Here is a 13,535-nt window from a genome sequence, read left to right on the forward strand (position 1 = left end):
TACAGTAAAATTGACTCTTACTGCTATGCAGTTCAATGAGTTTTAACACATATATCGATTTTACCACAGGGTACAGAGCAAATCCGTCACCCCAAAAGTTCCCTGTTGCCCCTCTGTAGTCACCCCCTCTCCCTATCCCAAACCCTTACAACCACTGATCTATTTTCTTTCTTTTTTTGGGGTAATAAATTTATTTATTTATTTATTTATTTATGGCTGCGTGGGGTCTTCGTTGCTGCACACGGGCTTTCTCTAGTTGCGGCGAGCGGGGGCTACTCTTCGTTGCGGTGCGCAGGCTTCTCATTGCCGTGGCTTCTCATTGTGGAGCCGGGCTCTAGGCGTGCAGGCTTCAGTAGTTGTGGCATGTGGGCTCAGTAGTTGTGACTCGCGGGCGCTAGAGCGCAGGCTCAGTAGTTGTGACACACGGGCTTTGTTGCTCCACAGCATGTGGGATCTCCGCGGACCAGGGCTCGAACCCGTGTGCCCTGCATTGGCAGGCGGATTCTTAGCCACTGCACCACCAGGGAAGTCCCTAGCAGGCAGATTCTTAATCACTTCGCCACCAGGGAAGTCCCTTCTGTTGTATTTCTTTTTTTAGTAGCTATCCCAGTGGATGTGAAGTGCTTGCTCTACTTTTTTAAACTATCCTCATTCGATTTTTGGTACCGAGGGTAGGCTGGCTTTTTCAGAGAATCTTTTCTTTTTTCTCTATTCTTTGGGACAGTAAACTCTGTGCTAAGTAACATAAAAACTTGCTTCACTCTGTAGGTTTGAGAGAACTTATCAAAGGAACCATCTGAGCCAGATACCACTTTTTAAGAGCCAGTTACCTGATGGCTTTCTCTGTTTCCTCACTGGTTACTAATATAAGCAGTTTTTCTAACTCTTCTAGAGCCTTTTGAGTCATTTTTATTTCCCTAGAAAACTGTGTATGATACAGAGGGTTCAGACTTTCTTTATACAGATAAATGTCATATGGGATGTTTATCATTCCTAATATTGTCTCTTTGTTTTCTCTTTCTCAATTAGCTTTCCCAGGTGTGTGTGTGTATGTGTGTATCTTTTTTTTCTTCAAAGAACAAGCTCTTGGATTCTTTCAGAGTTCCTCTGCTTTTCAGTTGTGGAGTGTGTTGCCCTGGGAAGCAGACTTTGGGTGTCCCTCCCTCTGGGGTCACAGTGGGGCAGCCTGTGGTCATGATTGAGGGCATGAGCTCTAGAGCCAGATGGTCTGAGTTCAAGGGCTCATTCCTTTACTTACTAGCTATTTGACCTTGAATCGTTATTTGTCTCTGTGTTTCAATTTCCCCATCTGTGGAATGGGGAGAAAATAGTGCCTACCTCATAAGGTTAATATTAAAGAGTTGATAGTTTTTAAGTGTTTAGAAGAGTGTCTGGCATATAGCAAGCACCATAGTAGTACTTCTTAAATAAATCTAGACTCCCTCCCCTCCAGTTTGAGAGAAGCCTCGTTCCCCCGGGAGCCTCTCCATTCCACAAATATACTTTGTACACGTCCCACCCACCACTAACTGTCTCTTCTTTTGCAGAACCAGCTCTTTGCAGGAAAACAAGCACCTTACTTTCCATTCTGCTGCCTGAGACAGTCACACCCTCCTCACACTTACCCCAGGCCCCCATGGAGAGCTCAGGTCAGTATGGTCCGGGAGAGAGGGGTCTGGTGTGCCCGTTTACAGAGTGGGGAAGGCCCATCTGGCAGGTGAGGTTGCCCCCAGAGCTGGCAGGACCACCTCTACCCAGCGGGGCTGAGAGACCCGCACTCAGCTCCCCGAACGCGAGACCATCTTGAGAGATGGACATCTACACGCTTGTACGAGCCCCAGCTGCCGGCAGATCACTGAGCTGGACATTGGGAGTAATGACAATAATAGCAACATATATTGCCAAACACTTGCATTTATTTAACAGAAATCTCTATGGCACTCACAATATATCAAGTAGTGGGAAAAGCACCTGACAAATGTTAATTTGTTTAGTCTTCATAAAGACCCCATAAGATAGATATTATTATTACTTCCATTTTACAGAATGTGGGAGGGGCTTCTCTGGTGGTGCAGTGGTTGAGAGTCCGCCTGCCCATGCAGGGGACACGGGTTCGTGCCCCGGTCTGGGAAGATCCCACATGCCGCGTAGCAGCTGGGCCTGTGAGCCATGGCCACTGAGCCTGCGCGTCCGGAGCCTGTGCTCCGCAGCGGGAGAGGCCACAACAGTGAGAGGCCCGCCTACCGCAAAAAAAAAAAAAAAAAGAATATGGGAAAGTGAGAGAAGACAGGTATTGTCCCAAGGTCCCATAGATATTATATGGTCAAATCAGGATTTGAACCCAGCAATCTAGCTCCAGCATCTGTGCTGTGAATGACTTCTCTACGGGCTGCCTCATGCAAAACATCAGAAGGATTCTGCGAGGTAGGGATATCAGTACAATTGTCCTCATTTTACTAAAAGGGAAACAGGCTCAGAGAGGTTAGGTAATTTGCTCAAAGCTACAGAGCTAGTAAGTGGCAGATCCAGGATTGGAACCCACGTCTGGCTGACTCCAAAACCTAGACTTTTCTCCCTACACCGTCCTGGGACAACAAGCAGAGATGACCCTTCCCCCAAGATGTGTATCAACGAATGTTCACCTGGCAAGTCAGAAACCACTCCTCCGGCCACCAGGCATAGACTCCAATGCCGTTGAAGATCCCTGTCCCAGGGAAGGGTAGGGGACACCCCGAGGCAGGCACAGCCACCAGCCTGTTATCATTCCTAACAGCATCCTTTCCACACGCCACTCACCCTCAGAGAGCCTCACCCAATCAGAAGAAGCTTCAACCAGTGAATCTTGGTGTCACAAGGTTCCTGGTCACCTTTAACCAGCTGGGGTTTGGGCTGGGAGGATAAGGGTGGGGACAGCACTGTGAAAATCTCCTACTGAACATTTCAAAACCAACTTACTTTGCACTCACTTTAATTACAACAATTAAGACACATCGGTATCGTGTTTTAGGAAGGGAGGTATACCGATAAAGCTTCTTTGGATACAAGCAATAGAAGCCCATATGGTTCATTTAATATTCAAAGATGAAAAGTGGCTGAGCGTTGAAGGAAGAGCTGAAGCATCAGGCGCCAGAAAGGGCAGGGAACAGGGTGGATCTGCCGCCAGGACAGGAAGAGGGAGGCTCTCTCCACTCCGGGCTGTCACCCACACAAAGGTCACCCAGAGGGAGAGAGAGTCCGTTGGCCAGCTTGGTCCCATGCCACTCCAAGGCCAGGTCAAAGCAGGGCACCTGGGTCACAGTGCCACCAGGATTATAGTGAGCAGGGAAGGCTACAGGGCAAGAAAGACCACCAACATCCAAATGACCCCCTGACCCAAAATCCAGTGGGTGAGAGAAGCATCCCCAAATTAGGATGCTGGCCCTGAAAACTCCCAAAGGGAGTTTTTCCATCAGGACCAGGGACTGCAGTTGTCCTGGCTGGCTTTCCAAATTATAGTTGTTTTTAACTTTTCCCACCTTCCTACAGCCCTTAGAGACCTCTCTTCCTAGAGTCAAGAAGAGGGGCCCCTGAAAAGTAAGATGTTTATTTGGAGGGCTGCAAAGAGCAATGTTTCAAGGTCACCAAAGGTATTGTTATTTTGCCACTCCTGCAAACAGGGGCAAGATTGCAAACCTTTTTAGAAACATCTGAGCCTTTGTACCACATGGGGGGAAGGTGGGAGTCAGGCACGGGATGGAAGAAAGAGGAGCACGTGAGCGTGTCACTCACTCCAGCCAACGGTGCATCTGGGTGCTGAGCACGTGATTTCAGTGAGCAGCTGAGATGCTCAGACAGTGCTGTCTGTTCACCAGGGGATTCCCAGACAAGTCCTTGCCCCTGGTAGGAAGGGTAGTCGGCAAGGTCCAGGTGGTCAGCGTGTTGGGGCCCCATGGGCTCGAGGAAAATGGAGCCCAGCTCAAAGGTCAAGGTCAGGAAAAGGTCATCCTCCAAAACGGAAACTAGTAAACACAACATGTACCACATGACATTCACCGGTACAGAGCTAAGCTGCCTCGGGTAGTCCAAGGCTGAATTGGAACACACACAAACAAACCATATGCTTCTCAATTGTATTATGGCTCACCCGGCATGAGGTAGTGGGACCCCTAGGTTAGTGATTTTATTGTGATTTTAAAGGGAAGGGACCAGAAAGAGTTCATTGGTGTGTTTCCATTTCCATTCCAGGGAGGGGGTTCTGATTCTGATGGCTGATACCCAGAGAGTGGAAAAGGACAATTCTCCACAACATCCTAGTTTGAGGGAAACATCCCTTGGGAATTATGAATTCAACTCTTCCGTAGTAATTTTGTGTCCCCTGACCAGGGCTCGAACCTGTGTCCCCTGCGTTGGCAGGCGGATTCTCAACCACTGTGCCACCGGGGAAGCCCTCGAGTGCTATTTAAATGTTAGGTATTAATAGTAATCTGGATACCTGATAGTTATATCACATTCCTGGATGGAGGGGTAGATAATGAATGTTATTTATTTAGTGGGTGTTCTGGACCAAGCATTCTGTTAGACATTGCATATCATGTATAAACGGCCCTGAGATACTTGAGGCACGAGAAATATTATTTCTTTGGCTTAATCAAATCCAATCCAGCTTCAAGCTCTTGTTTTCCAAGGTCCATACAAATTCCAATGTCGTTCACTTGCGGTACCCCCCTCCTCTCCTTGGGATCCTGTGAGAAGGCCAGGGGTTACAAAGTCTGCATGATGGGAAGTGTCACTATGGCTACAGCCCCCAGAACAGCTTGCCTGGTCCATAAGGAGACAGGGGGCTCCTCTGGGGACATTCTTGTGCTCTGGCAAAGGTGGCCCAGGAGACCACAGCAGTGGCACTCAAGCACACAGAGTTTAGCGCTTAGCTGCCCTCATCTGAGATCTTTGCCACCACCGTTCAGCTATGTCCCAGCCAACCCTGGTCTTCCTCCTTCCTGGGGCCCCATAACCCTCGTACCCTCACAGTCTTGGGAATCCAAGCTTCCGCCCTTGAATCGCCACTCCCCTCTTTAACTAAAAGCATCAGCCTTCACCCCCATCCGTTGGAGACAATCCAGGTTGATTGTCTCAATCAGACAGCCAGGGGTCTCAAAGTCAAGGGGCTGGGGAGAGGATGTAAGTGAGGGAAACAAGGAGAGCGACCACTCTGAAGCCCTAGGGGAGCTGTGCCCTGTCTCAAGGGGCAGCTGCTCCCCAGCCCCATCACTGTCACATGTAAGAAGAACGCACGCCCAGTGTCGACAGACTTTCAGGAGATGCCAGAAATCCGAACTTTGATGCAAAATCTCCTCATTTGTGAATGTTGGCGGCTAGTTCATTTTTTTAATTTTTTCCAAGACGCTCCACAAGCCCAAACAAGACATGTCTGCAAGCCAGATGTGGACCAAAGCCTGAGAGTTTGTTCCAGCTGCCCAGACTTTTGAAAACAAAGTTTATTTGGGGTTGTCTCCCGGGGCTACTGGCAGAGTCTAACTTCTCCATTTTTCTCTGAAACATAAAAACTTAGCTCCCTCTGCAAAGCAGGAGAACCTAGGGCTCAGAAGACGAAGGTTTGGCTGCCCTTCTAATGAGGGGGCAGGGAGGAAATCACAGTTATCACAGTTTTAAGTCTTTTGTGTAGTCCATGGCGGGAAGGTGGGCAGAAGAAGGGAGGGGAGAAGGAAGAAAGAAGGAAAGAAGAAATAGGACATAGCATTATTTTTTAATAACCCACCCTGCGTTAAGTCATTTATTTTCATGCCAGGTGGAGCTCGGTAGATGGAAGGATGGCTTGTGATAAGACTTCTTGCCAGGCTAAATCATTTCCTTGCTAGTTTTGGGAGATGCTGCACTGCCCAACAGAGTGGCCGGGTGGGCAAACGTGCGCTATAACACCTGCCCACTCCCTGCCCGCTCTGAGCCTGAAGGAGACTCAGATTCAGACCTGGACCTGGTCTGGGCAGGGGAACAAGTGAGAGGCAGGAGGAAAGTGAGGGTTTCAGAGATGCTGGGTGGCCCCAGCAGACGTACAAGGGCCCACGCCAGAGCCATGGAAGGGCCAGTCCATGAGCACCAGGGCATGGGGTGCCTTGACCTAAACCAATTCTAACTCCTGGGCTGCAACCTGCTGGCTTTTTAGATTTGTCCTCTCCACCCTACCTATTTCCAAAGGAATCTGAGGCAATTAAGATGTATGTTGAGTAGAACATGAAGCAAGCACATCTGAAAAGGAGCAAAGGAGAGAGGTCTCTGTCACTTGAGATGAGCTGATTTTTGAGACGGGGCCCCAGTTTGGCTGTAAGTTTCCTGACCACCAAGGCAAAAGGGGAACCTCTGAGGCGTGTGGTTTGTACTGTCTGACAACAAGAGACTGCACCCTCGCCTGTAAAAACAGCCTCTTGGTTGGAGCTGATCATAAAGGGGAATTGATGGTACAGGGAGTGTCTCCCGTACTTCCTGTGTTGGTCCAGATCCTCTAAGAAGCAGATAGCGAGACAAGATTAGACATGCAAGGCTTCATGTGGGGAAACGCCTGTGGGACAGAAAATGGAGACGGAGGGAGCTGGTGAGAGCTGGGAGAGCGAGCGCCCAGACTGTGATGAAAATCCAACTCTGAAAGAAGGAGGAAGGGAGGAAGGGTTGGGTGGAAATGTGCTAGACTGACAGACGGGTCCTGGGTTGGGGAATCCCTGAGCCGCAGAGTCAGCGGCCTACAAAGCTTCCTGAGCTGGCTTTAGAATTCCTGCTGCTGTCCCTATTGGCTGGGAAGTGTGGCCTCGGCAGGAGGTGATGGATTTCACAGCCCAACAGCACAAAGCTCTTACACTCGTTGTAGCGGGAGATCAGTGAGGTGCATTCTCACGGCTACCGTGCTTTCCAAGTGTCAGTTACTGATTCGTGTACCCACCTCCACAGCTCTGCAGTGTCAATGCTCTGCTGTTAAAGAAAATAATTATTTTGACACTTGTTAAACCCTAAAGAAGACTTTATTCAAGATTATTGCAATAGAGGAGAGAGATGGGCCTCTGCTCTGAATAAGGCAAAGACAGTTGGGGATTTACGGCCAACCAACAGAGGGAGGGGTCAGTAGATGGAAAATTCCTAAGAGGGGACCTCAGGGGTGGGAGATTCTTCCTAAAGTGACCTAACAGGATTCTTGCCCGACACAGGTCAAGAACTTACACATCAAAGGTGGGGAATAGAGAGCTTGGTCAGATATCAGGGAGAGGGACTTCTATCGACCGACAGCAGGATCCTTGCTAAAACTGGGCTTGGAGACCAAAGACAGGACAGGGGCTACGCTGAGGGCCTAGTGGAGAACAGGGCTTCGAGGATCCCGAGTGAAGTTTGGTCAGGGAGAGAGTTCTTGTCACCTCCTGGTATCTATCTGATACGTTTCTTTAAATTGACTTTAAATTTTAGCTTCATACTAGTTGAGGAACCAGTTATATATTTTTTTCTATACATTAAAATAAGTGCATAATTACTCAAATTTTAGAATCACCTGTGTACCGTCTAAAATTGTCTCGCATGTCACTGGCAATGTACGTACCGCACTCTGGGGAATGTGGATTTTACAAAGAACAGAGAAATGCCGATTGAAAGGCTGTGTTGCAGTCCTGGCCGGGACGCAGGCTGCCAGCTCTAAGTTGATTACTTCCGGGCACCTCTTGAGGCTCAGAGAAGACGCTAAGGACATTCTTAGGGAGAGTGGAGGTGGGAGCGAGGGTAAGGCCAGGGGCTCCCGGCCTCAAAGCTTCCCCACCCTGCTGCCCAGATGTGGATCTGGACCTCCAGCGGAGCGTGCACGCTGTGCTCCGAGAGCTCAGTGCCCCGGCCCCCGCCCTGCCGAGCAACCAAGGTAAGAGCCGGCATCGTCCGCTCTCTCTGCTTCCCCCACCCCCGCGCAGCCAACTCCGCCCGCGTGTTCTCGGGAAGAAAGCGCCCCAGCCTAGAGCTCCCAGAATGAGGGGCTTCCAGCCAAGCCCCCGTCCTCCTGGAAATCCTTGGAGCCCGAAGGACCCAGAAGGTCTTCTCTGCCCCCGGCTCACCCTCCAGGGACTGTGGCACAGCCCATCGGGGGTCTGCCGCCCTCTTTCTTAACCGCCTTCTCCAACTTGCCTTGCAAATAAAAGTCCCCTGGCACTCCAGGCCCGCATGACTCCCAGGAACGTGGCTTGGGGTGCTGAGCTGTAAACATCGCTGCTCCAGAAGCCACGTGCACACACCTGTCCCCGCTAGCGTCCCGCCTCCCTCCCTGGGAATTCACCGCTCATGGGGGCTGCAGATCAGAGAAACCCACCCCCATGGGCGCGGAGCCCAGCACCTGGCAGTGGGGGCGGGGGTCAGACCTGGGACTCCAGGGCTCAGGGTCCTGCTCAGAGGGGTCTCCTTTCAGAGGCCACCCCCCTCCCCCCTGGCTGGGCTGGACACCCCTTTCTCCTGACCCAGGCATGTGGAGATGGTCCCTGCACAAGAAGGTCGAGCGGGATCCTGGTAAGAGTCCGGCACTGGTCCGCATACTGCTCAGAGAACTGGAGAAGGTGAGTCCTCAGGCGTCGGGCAGGGGGCAGACAGGGACGCGAGGAAGAGGGGCCGTTCCCGCCGGGGACTCGGGCCCATCCACCCCGCGTCTCACACACTCTGGTCGTTTGATTTCTACCGTATTTCTCCCTTTCCAGTACTTTGCTATAAGCAATTTTATCTTTACGTTGACTCCCACTCTTTGACCTGAGTTAACGTCTTTCAAAAAGGATCTCTACAACACGACCGTAAATGGAAAACCCGTATCACTGGACAGAAATGGAAAGTACCTGGAAACGTAAATGCCTAACTACTAAAAATGTTCAAAATTATCCTCGTAATTACCCTCCACACCACCCAGTGCTCTACGTTTGGGAAACGCTGCACTCAGGGGAGCCTCCAAGCTGGCGCCTCACCTGTCGCTTTGCTACCAGCTCCTGCCCTGAGTCAGTGCCGCCCCTCCCTCAGGGAGTTCCCTGCACCCCTCCCACATGCCCTCACACCTGGGCTCCCGCACCTGTGCCCCCCACCCCCGCTCTTCTACCAGGGCAGGCTGTGGCCCTTTTCCACTCCCCTCGGCCTGCTGGGACACTGCCTTCCACCACATCTCCTGCTAGGATGTGGCGAGACCCCTGCGACCCCCCGCACCTGTGCGCCCCATCCATGTCCTGTGATCTCCTGTTTTCCAGGCAGAAAGTGAGGACGCCCGGCATGTCATCATTCCCTTGCTGCACACGCTAATGTACGTGCTCACTAAGGTGAGCGGGGACTGAGGGTGAAGGGGGTCGGGGTGACCCCCGGGTGACGGGGCTGGACACTCAGGAGACGACCGGTCTCTGCCTGGCGAGCGAGCCTAGAGGAGCTCGAGGAGCACCTGCCCCTAACTGGCTTCTCCCCATAGCCCTGCCCTCGCCCTGATACACGAAGAGATGAAATTGGGGAGGTAGGGGCGGTAAATTTGCGACCCCGACAGAGCAGAAGGGCTGCGAGGGGAGTTGATGTGCTGGCAAAACAGGATGGGGATGAGTTTCCATCTTGAGAGGCCTGAACGTGGTGTAGGAGGGGAGATGTCTTAAGATGCTGGGAGAAGAGGCTGAAGGTGTAGATTTGGGAGAGAGTGTGAGCCCAGGTCTGGCTGCTCTCCCCGCCCCCCATCACCCCGCACCACCCAGGACCCTGCGAGACCTAGGGCTCCGGGCACGCTGATTCCCCCGTCTCACCCAGGCCACGGGCATCACAGAGGAGCTCCACCGGAGAACCTACGCCTTCTGCACGAGGTTGCTGACCCTGCCCGCCCCCTACTGCACCATCGCCCTGGACTGCGCCATAAGGCTGAAAACGGAGACGGCCGTCCCAGGTAAGAGCCAGTCCAGCTCTGCCCAAGGTCTTGCCTTCCTCTCCAGGATTCCAGGGAGCTCAAAAGCCCCAGCACCTTCTGGGAAAGTAGGGAATGGGGGTCAGACTCAGACGCTGGTTGGCTGAAGTGGTCTGCCCAGCAGGGACGCTGTACCAGAGGCTGGTCATTGCCGAGCAGAACCTGAGGAGTGAGCTGTACCCCTATCGGGAGAGGTGAGTGGCCCCAGCGAGGGTGCTGCCCGCAGGACAAGTGAGGAGTCTGCGTGGGGAGCGTCCCCTCCCATCCATGGCGTTTGTCCAGCAGCGGGACGTCCTCAGGGTGGAGAGGGCGTGTCCTTCCCTGGAGATCCCTGAAAGCAGTTAGGACTTTCTTCTTGGGCTGGATTCAGAGCTCGCCCGCTCACATGCAGAACGTGGACACGAGCACCGGGCCATTCTGCAGATCCATGGTTCCACCTCCATTCTGCCCTTGGCCATGGTGTTGCGTCAAGCAGCCAGAGGCACCTCTAGAATATCAGTAATTCAGGCCACAGTCACACCATGAGATCTGGGGTCTTTCATCTGTGTGTGTGTAAGACTGAGGACACGTCCGCTGCTCGTGCTGGGGAGAGAGGCTGATGGAGTCGGGGGTGAAGCAGGGGGTGCGTAGCCTCCTGCCCTGCAGGTACCTCTGCTCGCCTGGTACTGAAAGGTGTAGCCTGGGGCTCTGTGTTCGTGGAGGGTGCAGGGAGGGGAAGGGATCCGGAGGACTTGGCATTGGAGAGGTTGAAATGACAGTTGAGTACGGAAGAGAGGGTGGGTGAGGTTGGTTTTCTGCTGCGATGAGGGGGATGAGAGAAGAAGGGGCTCACTTAGGGTTCGGAGCTCGTTTCAGCAGGAAGGATTTAGGGTCCCTCCTAGAGGGCTACGGGGTCAACGGGCCACGACGCTGAGGGAGGGAGGGGCATTTCAGCTGGAACTTACCTAGACATGAGAGGGACCCAGAGGGACCAGCTGCCCCCCTGGAAGGGCCGTGCCTGCTCTTCTTTGCCGCAATCCCCACCACTCCCTAGCGTTGTCCCCCAATAGAATTTTGAATTTGAGGCTCCCGTTTTTGGAGGAAGTAAATAACTTGGGGGTGGGGGGTGGCGGGTGCTGCAAGGCTCTGAGGGTGGCCCTTCTCCCCGTGGTCCTCGTCATCAGCTCCCGGTCCCCCCACCTTTGCCCTCAGAGTGTTCCTCTTCGTGGATCCTGAGCTGGTGTCTCCCTCCGTGTGCAGTGCCCTGCTGCTGGAGATTGAGGCGGCCCAGGGGCAGCAGACACCAGAGGCCTGCATGCGCCACGTGGTCTCCCACACCCTGCAGGCGGCGCTGGGGGAGGCCTGCGAGGCAGGTGTGCTGCAAAGGAAGCTTCAGGTAAGGTCACTGCCCTGCCCCCCCATACCAGCGCTCACTCTCCTGGGCTTCTCCCTTCTCCTGTTTCCACATCACCTCTTTCCCCAAACCAAAGATAAAGACACATTCACTAAGGAAAATTTGAAAAACAATGCAGGAGAGCCAAGAAAGAAAATAAAAATCACTCACACCCCTCTACCCACACACATTAGCAATTAACATTTGGTATGTTTCCTGAATAATATCAACAGTGATCATCACAAGAGCCACTGTTTATTGAACGTCTGCTGTGTTCCAGGCACCGTGTTCAACACTTTACAGGTATCACCTTAAAAAACTCTCACCACAACATTGTGAAATGGATGCACTTACCAAAACAAAGGCACAGAGAAGCCGATAACCTACCTGTGGTGACACAGATAGGAAGTGGCTGTGCCTGGATTTGAACCCAGGTCTATCTGACTTCAAGCCTGTGTTCAATCGCCTTCCAGCCCCATCCGCAGCCCCACTCCTTTTTAACAACTGAGCTATCAGACTCTGTATACAGTTTATATACTGCCTCTCTATGTGCATAAATGTAATATCTATTTTTCCTTGCCACTGGAAATATGCCATATGGAAATATTTTCCTTGGAAAACATGTGCTTCCGCTGGTGCAGAGAATTCTCTCTCGTGAATGTGCTGTTATTTCTTTAACTGTCCCCTGCTCCTGTTGTGGGCATTTAGTTTGTTTCCAACACTTGCCCACCTATTTCCTAGCTTTTCTCTCTGACTCAGCCTCACCCCTGTCCACAGCCAAGACTGCATAAGGTTGCAGATTCTCTGGCTGCGGTGGCCCCAGGTGCTGGATTTCTTGGGTGGGGGAGGATGCCAGTCGGAGTCTGCACAGTAGGCGGAAAGGCGCCTGCCCTTCGGGAAGGGGGGTCGGAGGGTCGCTCAGGGCTGTGGTGCCCTAGGAGGGGCCGGCTCCAGAACGGGGCACGCCCTTGAGGGGTCCACGATCCCCTGCCCGTCCTGCCCCAGGAAGTGGGTGTCTGTCCTTTCTCCAGCCTGAGTCTCAGGCCTTGCTTTGCTCATCAAAATGCACTGGAGCCGTTGCTCTTCCTTCTCTAGTTTCCATCTGGAATTCTCCACACCCTGAGCCCTAGGTCTTGGATCCTTCCTTTGATGGGTGTCTTTTATGTGCGGCTGGGTTCCTTCTTTTTTTTTTTTTTTTTTTTTTTTTTTGCGGTACGCGGGCCTCTCACAGCTGTGGCCTCTCCCGTTGCGGAGCACAGGCTCCGGACGCGCAGGCGCAGCGGCCATGGCTCACGGGCCCAGCCGCTCCGCGGCATGTGGGGTCTTCCCGTACTGGGGCACGAACCCGCGTCCCCTGCATCGGCAGGCGGACTCTCAACCACTGCGCCACCAGGGAAGCCCTGGGTTCCTTCTTAAACCATGTTGGTCGTTTTCTGTCATTCCTTTTCTCTAAAAGGACCATCCCCACCATTCCTTTGTGGTTGCCCACCTGCTTGGACCCACTGAGGGTTCTTGACCCCCTTCCCCCATGCCGCCATCCGGGACATCCCTCCTTCCATAACAGCCCCTTTGGGGGCTCACAGCACACAGACGCGTGATGGAGGAATGCCCCTCCCCGCCGGGCTCGTACCCTCCCCCGCCGGGCTCGTACCCAGCCCCAGGCTGGGTTTAGCACAGGCACCTGTGGCCCCTAATGTGTCTCATGTGTCTGTCCTAACGTGGGCTCCTGTCCCCTCTCCCTGCACTTGGCCGTGGCTCTCGGGAAGGGGGGAGGGTAGTCGCCTTCCTGACCAGAGTTTGTCAGCTGACCCGGCAGCCCCTGTGTGGCCACCTGCGGCTCTGGAGGTTGTTTCTGGCTCCCCAAGCAGCCCATGGTCAAGGCGCCATTTTCACACAACAATGCCAAACACGTAAGTGTTGCAGGAAGGGGGACCGCTTCCAGGGCCCGAGAGTGGGCTCTTGTCTAACACTCGGAAATGAATGGTCCGAGGAGACACACGTGCTGACAGAGCAAGAGACTTTATTGCGAAAGGGCCCCCGGGCGGAGAGCAGCAGGGTAAGGGAACCCAGGGGAACTGCTCTGCCACGTGGCTCGCAGTCTCGGGTTTCGTGGTGATGGGGTTAGTTTCCGGGTTGTCTCTGGCCAATCATCTTGCTTGGTCCATAGTCTGACTCAGGGTCCTTCCTGGTGGCGTATCTCTCAGCCAAGGTGGATTCCAGTGCAAAGGATTCTGGGAGGTTGGT

At 53.0% G+C, this 13,535-nt stretch overlaps 1 protein-coding gene across 8 annotated transcripts in view; it reads left to right on the top strand.

Annotated features, from left to right (window-relative positions):
* PIK3R6 (phosphoinositide-3-kinase regulatory subunit 6) overlaps positions 1–13,535 on the top strand; it is a 51,159-nt gene that overhangs the window by 10,144 nt on the left and 27,480 nt on the right. For all 8 annotated transcript variants that reach the window (XR_009537462.1, XR_009537463.1, XM_060133453.1 and 5 more), the window contains exons 2-8: positions 1,548–1,649; positions 7,799–7,882; positions 8,473–8,564; positions 9,234–9,302; positions 9,769–9,901; positions 10,044–10,113; positions 11,111–11,294. Coding sequence is in view for 6 of the 8 variants with exons in the window: in XM_060133453.1 (XP_059989436.1) it covers positions 1,637–1,649; positions 7,799–7,882; positions 8,473–8,564; positions 9,234–9,302; positions 9,769–9,901; positions 10,044–10,113; positions 11,111–11,294 (645 nt within the window). In the remaining 2 variants the exon portion in view is untranslated. The remainder of the gene's footprint in view (positions 1–1,547; positions 1,650–7,798; positions 7,883–8,472; positions 8,565–9,233; positions 9,303–9,768; positions 9,902–10,043; positions 10,114–11,110; positions 11,295–13,535) is intronic.

The sequence above is a fragment of the Lagenorhynchus albirostris genome, chromosome 20, assembly GCF_949774975.1.
Source record: "Lagenorhynchus albirostris chromosome 20, mLagAlb1.1, whole genome shotgun sequence".
NCBI lineage: Eukaryota > Metazoa > Chordata > Mammalia > Artiodactyla > Delphinidae > Lagenorhynchus > Lagenorhynchus albirostris.